Source organism: Penicillium cataractarum, assembly GCF_028827025.1.
Source record: "Penicillium cataractarum strain IBT 29864 chromosome Unknown utg000007l, whole genome shotgun sequence".
In the NCBI taxonomy this organism is placed as follows: Eukaryota; Fungi; Ascomycota; class Eurotiomycetes; order Eurotiales; family Aspergillaceae; genus Penicillium; species Penicillium cataractarum.
The window spans coordinates 2,768,754-2,780,103 of record NW_026622743.1 but is presented as its reverse complement, the minus strand read 5'-3'; the positions used below and the strand labels follow the sequence as shown (position 1 = coordinate 2,780,103).

Here is an 11,350-nt window from a genome sequence, read left to right as displayed (position 1 = left end):
GATACCTATTCGAAGTAGCGATGGATTTATGGATTATGGGGCGTTGGTGATTTGCATTATTTTCTTTTTGCCTTTCATATTATATAGCCTGTCATTAGGTACTGTACAGATAATGATTATTTTTTCTCTTCTCTTGATATGTCTATACTGTAGATTTCTTGATGTCCAAGGGATAGTTAGGAGTGAAGACATGACCAAATCAAAATAACCGGGTGGGAATCGCATGAGGTGTTATCATTTACTTCCAGTTGAAATCAGCAACTTATCCTGCCCGGTTGTCTATTGGTTTACCACTAGGTGACTAGTAGCCACTTCAGTGGGTTCGGCGACGTAGCTATTCTATAGAGCAAGTGCGGACGCCGGCGGGTGAAGTTTTTTGGAATCCGACCATCCTGCGGTATTTCTCTTTTTAATATCCTTTTTATTACACTTTCTTTATATCATTTTAACCATAAAATCCTATAGAATATAATCCTCCTTTTTAAAATTATTTAAAAGCTGATCTGATGGTGTTATTATGTGTTGTTTATTCGATGCTGTTTCGCGGTGAAGCCGCGGGCTGAGCATGGAGCATCGTCATGAAGTATATAGGGAATGAGAGGTCGCGGGTTCAATTCATGGATATAGCAAAATCTTTTACGGTTAGCCTGCAGTACCTCTAAGATTGTAGATCACTTGAAAAAGTAGCCGGGTCAGGATGAAAATGTACAAGAATAGAAATGTCGTATAAAGCGGGTATAAACACATCTTCTCGATACTCCAATTCTAAGAATCCATATCCATATCCACAACAACCTTCCGGAATCGCTTCGTTCGCAAGCAACTGTTCGCTAACTCAACACTATGAGTTGTCCACGTTTAGGCCACGCTCAGCTCATTCTGATCGGCGGGCCCCTCGCGCGAATTATTTCCAAAAGCCAGGCACGTGTCATTGATCGCTCGCTCTCGTGTATGTGTATAATCCATTGTCGCATCGCTCACAGCTTCGCCGCATCCTTGACATCACCAATCTTCAACTTGGGCGCGTACTTCTTCAGAACGGACTCGTTGTGGTACTAAACATTCATAGCGGTATTAGCTCATGCCACACCAAAACACCAGGATCCCAAGGCTATGACTAGCAGAGTAGATAGAGTAACTACACCTCTATCCCCAGGTACATACCTTCCAGAACTGCTTAGAAGCATCCTTACCAGCAACGCGCTTCAGGATCTTCGCGCCGCCGGGGTGCTTGTCAACGAAGTTGGTGACGTCGTAAACGGACGAGTCGACGATAATGTACATGCCCTTATCGGCGTTGTTGTGGGCGGCAACCTCGGCCGGGGTGAAGGACTTGGTAGACATGGTGGGCGATGTGTAGGTGGTGTTCGTTTGTGGGTGGAGATTTAGGGAAGATGGAGGAGAAGTGGAATGTGACGTTTAAAGGCCGCGGAGACTTGGCGGAGTTCTCTTGGAAAGTCTGGGGGGAAAGTCAGCGGGGCCGAGGTAAATCGGGGTGTGCCGCGGTCGGGCCAATTGCGAATGCGTTGCTGCTGATTGGTTTGGATGGGGGGTCCGGAATTTATTGATTAGTGGAATATTCCGAGATATGTTACATATGCATTTTATGTTGGTTGAAGAGGTGTTTTTATCTCTTGAAAATGACGCTATAGTTATCCTACTGTAGTAGGGGTACTGAAGGATGGTAGTTGTACAGATGTCGGCTATTGAGTATTCCCTTTCGGCTATAGATTTCTCCTTTTTTGGAATTTCATCTCGTTCATAGACAGAAGTACAGTCCTACTAAACACATGATCTCCCTTGTTACAGCTCCCGCCCAGGCACACATGCTAAATAAAACTGAGAAATTCAAGTTCTGTCAGCCTAGAACTTGTATGGAAATGGCTCGCAACCTTTAGACCAAGCGGCTCCAATGCTAATGTACCATATCGAGGAACTCTCTGCATAACGAGTCGGGAATAAACCTGGGAGCAAAGCAATATTGCCTATCTCTAGAGCCCGGGTGACCCGGCGCTCTGGCGCTCTAGAAGAAGGAACAAGGCAGGAAAACATGAGGGGGCTTATATATGTCATTAATAGGGGAAACTGCAAAGAACGAGGAAATAATCTATCGGAAACACCTCGCAAACTGTAACGGGTGACCCTGCAAATAATGAGAATCTGCAACGATACACCTCAAAGGCGAAAGGCACTGGCCCTGTAAACAACACAGGGAAGGAGTAATATCCATCAAATACTGTCGATCAGAACTCGTTCTTTTTCAAACCACTTGAGTCCTTGAATTTGACTCATACATAGCTTAATGCTTCCTCGTCCAATTCAATCAACCAATATTTCCTGGCTTGACCACGGAAGGCGATTGTTGTGACAGAGGGGGGATGGTCACTCCGAGATATAGCAAACCGATCTTCCCTTCGATCAGTATCCATGCGATAATCGGCTGGAACGTAAACCATTTTCTTCCCATGAAGCTCAATCCATGAGCAGTCATTGCTGAGATAAAATCCTAGGTATTTTGCCTTCGTCACAAGGTCCCCCCGGCATGAGCACAATCAGGGTCATTGCTGCGGACAGCAAGGCAGTAACGACCAGTCTTTATAAACGAGGCATCGGAGTTGAAAGACAGACTCTCAGCGACTATATCAGTCATGATTGTCTCCCTGACAATCATGGTGGATGTGTCCAAAATCCGAATGCAGAAATCCAAAGGACGATCTGCATGGCCATGTGCCACAGCCAGAAGCCTCGAGTCGTGAGAAAATGTGAGAGCGCCAGCCAACTCCTGGGGTCTTGACAGAGTCTCCTTGACTGGTGCGATTCCAGGCGGATTTCCTATGTCCCAAATTTTGACCTCGGACGGATAAGTTGCTGCAAGATACCCCGAGTCATGCGAAAATGTCACGAATCTTGGCTCTTGGTGCTCATTGGCAATTGAGAGAAGCAGTTGGCCTGTCCCTACACTCCAGATGGTAATAGTAGGTCTTTTGTCGCTGGTAAACGCCACATATTTGCAATCAAAAGAGAAAGTAACTCCTTTAATTATCCCTTCTTGGTGTGTGAGGACTTGCTTGGCTTCCTCTGAAGAAAGCTCCCCTAATTTGACAGTATCACATTCTGATATCCAGGCAAACATACTCAAGTCATGAGACCACCCAACAATCCGACTTTCACAGTCTTCCAACTCGATAATCTTTTCGATCGTCCCAGTAGAAGTATTCCGGACGAATGTGAGTTGACCTCCATATATCCATACCAATGACGAACGCTTCAAGTCCTCTGAAAATATAGGTGGACATGGTACTTCACCCCTCGGCTCATCAACTTGGTGCTCCATGAGAGATCTGGCCATGTCCCAGATTTGAATTGTTCCCGATACAAATGCAAGTAGCTTGCAGTCGTTCGTAACAGATATCACCCGAAGCATTGGATCAAACCTCCGTGAAGAATGGCCATCGATTGTTGATATGACAGACCAAGTAATAGTATTCCAGATCCGGAGGCGCCCATCGAAATACAACGAGACGAATGTTTGTGAGTCATGAGAAAATTTGAGAAATGTTATCTGACTCGTGTGATCTCGGATGGTTTTTTCCAGCGAAAATGAAGTGACATTCCAGATACAAATGGTTCCACCCTCCGACCCTGATGCTAAGAGTTTCCCATCAGGCGAAAAGACAATTTTGGAAATTTCATCCGAAACGTGAAATTTTTGGTGAACGGAGCATGTATCGGTGTCCCAGATCTCGATTTCCGTATTTTCTGGCGGGGGAACAAACATCTTCATATTAGGAGAGAAACATACAAAGGATCCGGTCATTTTATTCCTGCTCCGATGAGGGATTTCTTTTTTCAATGACCAAGTATTTGTTTCCCAAATCTCGCTATATGAATCATAACAGACTGCAAAAAGGCTCGAGTCGCGTGAGAACACTAGAAGCTCGATCTGGGCGACGCATTCAATCATATGATTGCGAATTCCCGTTGTGACCTCCCAAATGAATACATGCCCGTGGGGGTGCGCCGATGCCAATAGCCTCGAGTCATGCGAGAACACTATTGGGTGAATCGCTGAAGACATTTTGGATATGTTGGTCTTGAGTTCAGCTCTGAGCAGCCCTGTTGAAACATCCCAGAGCTGGACACCGCGGTAAGAATTCGAAGCCAATATCTTCGAGTCATGAGAGAATGCAAGCGAACATGGCTCGCCGTTAACCTCGAGACTGTGGATGGCCGATCCCCATTTCTCGTTGACTATCGGTTTCTTCGGTATCCACCTTGGTTCCTGCTTTGCGAACAATCTTCGAATTGGTGTTTCACTGGGGGTGAACAAAAGAGCAGATACATATGCTTGGAGCGGAGCCATCTGGATCATAAAACCATTCTTGAGCACAAATCGATGAACGTCATCAGCCAAGTCCATCAGAGCAGACTTCCCAATAGCTTCCTATGCTTTGTTAGAGTATAGTTCTCGCATCAACCCACGAAGTATCACAGAACACTAACCTCTAACAGTGTTTGCAGTTTGATCACCGCATGTATCGTGTCCCCAATAGCTCCAATCAGCGACGAGGCTTCGAGCCAATGAAGAAGATGATCTTTGAGAAATCCATGTACTTGGCCATCATCTTGCAGGGTATCTTCAAGACTCATGCCGCTCTCGTTCCAGTCCGAAAGATGGCTGACCCAATAGACACACGAGTACCGTACTGCCCCCAGTGGATCAGGCTCTGGCACTTTGATCTCTTCTATTAGCGTTCCAGGAGTTTCAAGGTTGTAAATGTTCCGCTTTAACTCTTTTGAAAGCGTCTTGATCGAGCTCGAAAACATTTTAAAGTGAGTGATCCCATAGTCTGGAGCAAAAAGAACCTCGCTTGCGTTATTTTTCAAATGGTCCAGTGCTGATTGGTGAATGAATTGAATAGAGTCGTCCTGAACCCTGAAGAATGATCCACACATGGTCACAATTTCCTTGATGTTATCTGGGTCGCTTGATATTTCATCGGGCAACCCAGCCAAGACTCCCATTTCCGCCAAGAGAAGTGGACGATATGCTAGAGTAGCCGCTGCAAGAACCCGGTAACAGAGGACCGGATCATCCATATCCAGATCTCCAATATGTCTCATCATTCTATCGTACAGGCCTTCCAATCCAGATGGAATGTTGTCGAGAACTTTGAGAACATTCCATTTCCGGACTTTCTCGAGCTCTTTGGCGACGAGAGCTACCCAAAGGAATGTATTCGCCGCCTTCTCACGCATGACATCCCGTACTTGCGCTTTAAGCTGGTGGCTACTCCTCAAGACTTGGAGTTTCTCTATCCTGGAATCGATGTAAGCATTGACTGCTTGGATCAGTTCGTCTGGATTATCTGCCAGATCCAAGTGTATTTGAAGCTCGGAGCTCGTTTGACCGAGTTGGTCAATGATGCTTAGCACGTTGCGGCTCGACACAATCCACTTTATAGAGGGTGAGACAGAGATGTTCTCAGCGATGAAGTTGAGTAGCTGATCTTGACTCGTTTCGCACTCATCAAGGGCATCAATCACGATGAATGCGCGTCCGAGCCCAGGGTCCCGCAACATGCGTGCAGCTATATCTGACAGAGCGATGAAAGAGCTCCCATCTTGAAAGATTCCTTTGTGACGATCATATCTCTCGCGCAGATGGGTTATTAGGGAAGATTTTTCCATGATGAGACGGTAGATGAGGCCTCTCAAAACAGCCGTGGCACTATTCATATGCGCGTTTGGGCCTTGACAGAAGAAGTAGACAAGCGCAGCCTGGGGTGATGAGCTCTCCAGCTCCTTGATCATGCCTATCAGCAGCATCGTTTTCCCATGTCCAGGCTCGCCTCTGATCCACAGCAGTCGCTTTTGGTTCTCGGTCTGAAGCTGTCGGAAACTTGGATGGTGGAGTATCCATTCATATGATTCCCTGACGAGGCCTCCTTTCGCTTGTTCGATTTCCCTCATATGATCGCTAGGATCGGATACACCAGGATAGGTGGATAAAAGAGCTGAAAGACATTCATTGTCTCCGTCCTCTATGAAGCAGCAACGTTGCTGTTAGCTACATTGATGGCTACCCACCATTCACAAAACAAAGCTTTTGGAAGTACCTTTGGAAATATTGATGGTTCCGGAATTGTTTGCAACCTGAAATCCCCAATTTGTGCCGCTAATTGACGCCGAAGTCGAACCCATGATCACGGCAGTCATCCGAGTCCACAAATCATGCTCTAATTTCGAGGAAGAAAGAGTTAGGAGCAGCTAAGCTGCACCCAGGAGGGGCAACTTCAGCCTTTCTATCAGGTGACTTATCGGCGCTAAAAGCTGCATTGTGATTGCTTACCTCTTTTGGCTAGCCTTAGCACTCTAGTATCCTAACGGAGTGAGAGTTGCGTTGACTTTAGACGTCTATGAGTGGGAAGACTGATCAGTGCTATCATAATAAAGGCTAAAAATACACAAGGAGGACTTGCTTCACTCATCTTGTCCTAGTCAATCCAATTTACTTGTCAGTTTTGACATCCACAGGACCGCTAAGCGCAAGGAAGCAGGAAAAGGCAAAGGAAGTTCTATGTATCTACACAGAATAACAAGAAGCAAAGGGAAGATAAAGTGCCCTAGAAGGGCCAATGATGACTGGTCCTGAAAGAAAGAACAAAAAAAAAAGGCACACGCCACGAAGGGGAGATCTGGTAGAAAATCCCCGGTATAAGCCGTGGAGGGAAGATTCTACAAGGGGGTTCTATCGAGTGTACATTGCCTATAGCAAGGCCGCATAGATATTTTAGCAGAGCATACAGTTCTAGTATCTATTGCAAGGATCTAAAGGCATCAAATTTCAACCATGGATAGGATATTTCCCACTTAAATTCTTAATATACAAACAAACACGTATCTAATATCCTCAAGTCCGACTCTTCTCCCCAGCCGCCCCAGCCCCCTTAGGAACCTTCCTATCCAACCCCAAAGACTCCAAATCCTTCTTCTTGTAATAATGCGGCGCAACCTCCACCAACCACTCCGCCTGCAACGGCATATTACTCCGCATATACTCCTTACTCGTCAACACAAGCTCAAAGTAAATCACCCACCGGGGGTTAACCTCAAACAACGTGCTAGACGGATGCAAGTACACCGACTGCCCATTCTTAATCGTGCGGTAACTATCGCCACCGCGTTGGAGACGCGCTGCGTTCGGGAAAAAGCCCGCCGTAATGGCCTTTTGGATGGGCACCATGTTGTTGGAGCCGCAGGTGCTGACTGTTACTTCGACGCGGTCGCAGAGCTTGGCGAGTTGATCGCGGACGTCGCGGGCGCGCGTGAGACTGCGTTGTTGGAGGAAGTTCTCTTTGGACCAGACGACGCTGAAGTCGGAGTCGACCCATTGGTTCCAGATGTTCAGGAGGGTGAGGTGGTCGCCGCCGTCTTTGACGGTGAAGCGGTTGCGGGCACTGTCGGCGTGGATTTTCTTGTCTTTTGGACGGAAGAAGAGGGCGCTCGCTTCGCCGAGCATGGAGACGATGGAGAGGACTTCTTCGACGCAGCCGTATTGGCCAGCGGCGAGGATGGCCTTGGCGAGCATGGGGTCCGTGGGGAATTCGGCCATTTGTCGGCCTACCTTGGTCAGGTCGCCTCGATCATTCAATGCACCTAGTGCATAGAGCTGTTCCAAGGCGCGGATAATGGTTTCGGCTGGTGGTGGGTCCATGAAATCAAAATCGAGCAGTTGGTCAATGCCCAGCGACTTCAACATTAGGATGACACTGTTGAGATTCGTGCGTTGAATCTCGGGCGTAGTGTTCTCTTCCAACTCGTTGTAGTATGCCCACTTGGTATACAATCGGAAGCATTTGCCTGGTCCAACACGCCCAGCTCGACCAGCTCGCTGGTTAGCAGAGGCGCGTGAGCAAGGCGTAACGACGAGACTTTCCATGCCCGTCCGGGGGTTGAACACATTCTCCTTCACGAAACCGGGATCAATTACGTAGACGATACCGTCGATAGTCAAACTGGTCTCGGCAATATTCGTGGCCAGCACGACCTTGCGCGCCTTGGGCGGCGTGGGCTCGAAGATCTTGGTTTGCAATTCAGATGGCAAATTGGCGTAAATCGGACAAATAATCATCTCTGGTATTTTACTACCGAGTTTCCGTGCCGTTTCTTGTAAACTTTGCTCAGCGGCTTCAATTTCTTCTTGACCTGTCAAGAAGACCAGAATATCACCAGGTCCCTGGGTGACGTGAATCTGGAAGACCGTAGTGATGGCTGCAGCGAGATAGTTGGCCTCGGGCTGAGAGGTATAGTGCACGTCGACTGGGTAACGACGACCGGGAATGTTGAAAATGGGCGCATCATCAAAGTACTTTTGGAACTTTTGCGCATCCATAGTAGCTGAGGAAATGAGGAGCTTCAGATCAGGTCGCGCCTTGGCGATATCCTTCAAAAGACCGCAAGCAATATCGGTTGGCACCGTCCGCTCATGGGCCTCGTCAATCATCAGCGCCGCGTACTGGCCGAGGTCCGGCTCCGTGAGCAACTCTCGCAGAAGCATGCCGTCAGTCATATACTTCAGGATAGTCTTGTCGCTGGTATTGTCCTCGAAACGAATAGCATAGCCAACTTCATTGCCAATCTTGGTGCCCATTTCCTCGGCCACACGCGCAGCGACACTCATGGCGGCCACACGACGCGGCTGGGTGCAGCCAATTTTCAAACCGTCCTTGGTGAAACCAGCCTCGTGAAGGTACTGCGGGATCTGGGTTGTTTTACCAGAACCTGTCTCACCAACAATAATAAGAACCTGGTGATCGTGCACAGCCTGGATAATCTGATCGCGGAATTGATAGATAGGAAGACTCTTCCGGGTCTCCTCCATAGTTGCAGCCTTCTTCTCCGCGGCATCGACCTGCTGCTTGAACCGCAATTGCTCCTGCGTCATCGGCTTCTGAGTTCCCTCGATCTTGGACTCCATGACGAAGTTGATCTGCTGCGTATCGTCGAAAACATACTCGTAGTCGCCCTCGTCCACAAACTCGGCCTTTTTGATCTGCGCTTTCGCTTTGGCAGCTTGTTCCAGCTCCCACTCCTCATGTTCAGTAACGAACTTCTCCTGGCCGATTTCATCACGATCCACGTATCGCTTATACAGCGCATCCTCCTTCTTCTTGCGATCGATCTTGCCTTTCTCCGTAATATAATCCTCAGGCATCATGTATCCATCACGATGGTCGTCGATTCGAAGTCGCTCCTCCGCAATCCGTAGAACCTCCCGGTTTCGTGCAAATTCTTCCTTCTCCCGACGCGTCAGATTCGGGTTCTCGCGCAGCTCGGCGGCTTCCTCTGCAACCTGACGCCGCAGCAGAGCCAGTCGCTCCGCCTCACGCTTCTTCAAATATTCTTGTCGCGAGCGCTCACGCAGATCAGGCATCACAGACGCCCGCGCATCGGCATCATCGGCCAACGCACGTCTCCGTGCAGCTTCGCTATCCCGTGTCCGATCTTCGACGATCTTCTTCGATTTGGAACTATCCTTGTTGGCCAAGCGCTTCGCGAATTCATCTCTCTCGCGTAAATCCTTTTGTCGCTCAATCTCCTGTTTAGTCTGGGGGTCGATATCGTCGGCAGGCGAGGCGGCGCGCGGAGAGGCCGAGCCATCTTCAAGTCGTGTGCGCTTTGGTGGCGACTCGGCGAATTCGTCTTCGTCGGCGTATCGTTCATCTTCGGCGATTTCTTCGTCACCCCATCGGTCGTCGAAATCATCTGCATCTCGCTGTCGCAACTTCTTCGTGTGCGGTCTGTCCCGACTCTCCGCGTCCCGGCTGCGATCTCGTTTCCGGCTATCGTCTTTCTCACGACGACTCCGGTCTCTGTCCCGCTCGCTGTCCCTCTCCCTATCACGGCGTCGCCGTCTATCGCGCTCGGCCTCGACGTTGACAGGTCCTAGTGATGATGCGGGATCGGGCAGATCCTCGTCCATATCCACAAGGCGGTATTTCTTCTTTGAGGATTCCCTGCTAGCTGCAGATTTTGAAGCGGATGCGCTGGGCTGGCTGCTGCCCTTTCCTACCCGGGAGAAAAGTTGCCCGCAGAATGCGCCGATCTCGTCGGGACTGCCATCGAGGAAGGAGACCAGTTTGTCTTGGAGGGAGGATGCAGATTTGGCAGATGAAGCTTCGGCAAGGACAAAGTCGACGGCAATTGGGTCTGACGCGCCGGTCAGGCGGATGAGGGAGTCGGACACGAAAGTCTTGTTGTCCATGGTGGGCGCGGAGGTTGGGGAGGTTTGAGGTGGTCTTTAAGGGGCTTCACGGGGTGATATGGCGTTTAAAGGGTTTTAGACGATAGGTCGCATGATTCGCAGGGATTTCGGATGATTTGTAGGGGCCTGCCAGGAAACAGTAATGGAGAAAGAGGTGGGGAATAAATTTGAAGGTTTAACGGATGCGGAGAGCAGAGCTCGGAGGTCGCGCCAAGACGAGTGGCGATCCCAGAAACACGGCAGGAATATCTTGTCTTCCGAAGTATATCAACTGCTACTTTTTAGATATCAAGTACGCTAAATGACGAAAAATCTATTAGTTACTGGGTAATTTCTGCATTCTTTCAAATCTTCTTTCAATTATGGGCCCCACTATGCTAGAAATCATCAATGATTACGTAGCTGGGAATCCATGTGGGATGGCAGCTAAACTTGACTCAATATATATATCTCCGCACCATCATCAGCATCCATAACCTACAGCTCAATCCCACAATTTATGGACCTCTTACCTAGCTGAAAACCTGCCACCTAACATGCCTAAATACGCATATCCTACACGAAATACAGAACCCTAGGTACTATTCTTACAAGTAGCACAAAAATTAACAAATAATCAAACATTTCATTGGGATATCATTCAAATTCTAGCTATCCAGCCATAAACATGGAATTACTCTGGCCACAGAAACAAAAAGCAAAAAGCCAGGCAGATCTCGCTAATCTAACATACCATGGCTGTAGGTCATTCGTCGTTACTGAAACAGATTGGGGGAATAGAGTACAAGGGTGAAAAGAAAAAAGGGAAGCCCAGAATCACCATAATGTCAGAAAGTCGGTCCCATGGGGAAAAGCCACGAGGCGGGTTAAGCCCACCGGTCAACCAGCCACACATGAATATCTCCATAGAAATTTCTAAGGAGACTTAGCCAACCGGCGAACAGAAAGTCCCAGTAATGCAAACCAAGCTTCCATAACGAATTTAATCAAGGGCAGCTCAGAAAACACAAACAAATTTACAACCAACCAGAACGTCAGAGACACAGAGTCCATTGGGATCAGACGAAACAAGCCTTGGTATCT

General features: G+C 48.3%; 3 protein-coding genes across 3 annotated transcripts; all 3 read right to left on the bottom strand.

The window, feature by feature from the left end:
* Positions 1-977: 977 nt before the first annotated feature.
* N7496_008567 (cytochrome b5-like heme/steroid binding domain-containing protein) lies at positions 978-1,344 on the bottom strand (the record flags this gene model as incomplete). Its single annotated transcript, XM_056701486.1, has 2 exons — positions 978-1,055; positions 1,165-1,344. The coding sequence occupies 2 exons, from the start codon at positions 1,342-1,344 to the stop codon at positions 978-980; spliced, it is 258 nt and encodes an 85-aa protein (XP_056553549.1).
* A 1,180-nt stretch (positions 1,345-2,524) lies between these two features.
* On the bottom strand, positions 2,525-5,973 carry N7496_008566 (WD40 repeat domain-containing protein; the record flags this gene model as incomplete). The annotated part of the gene is made up of 2 exons (XM_056701485.1): positions 2,525-4,444; positions 4,504-5,973. 2 exons carry the CDS (start codon positions 5,971-5,973, stop codon positions 2,525-2,527), a joined length of 3,390 nt encoding a protein of 1,129 aa, XP_056553548.1.
* A 940-nt stretch (positions 5,974-6,913) lies between these two features.
* N7496_008565 (putative mRNA splicing factor RNA helicase (Cdc28)) lies at positions 6,914-10,267 on the bottom strand (the record flags this gene model as incomplete). Its single annotated transcript, XM_056701484.1, has 1 exon — positions 6,914-10,267. The coding sequence occupies one exon, from the start codon at positions 10,265-10,267 to the stop codon at positions 6,914-6,916; it is 3,354 nt and encodes a 1,117-aa protein (XP_056553547.1).
* Between the last annotated feature and the right edge of the window lie 1,083 nt (positions 10,268-11,350).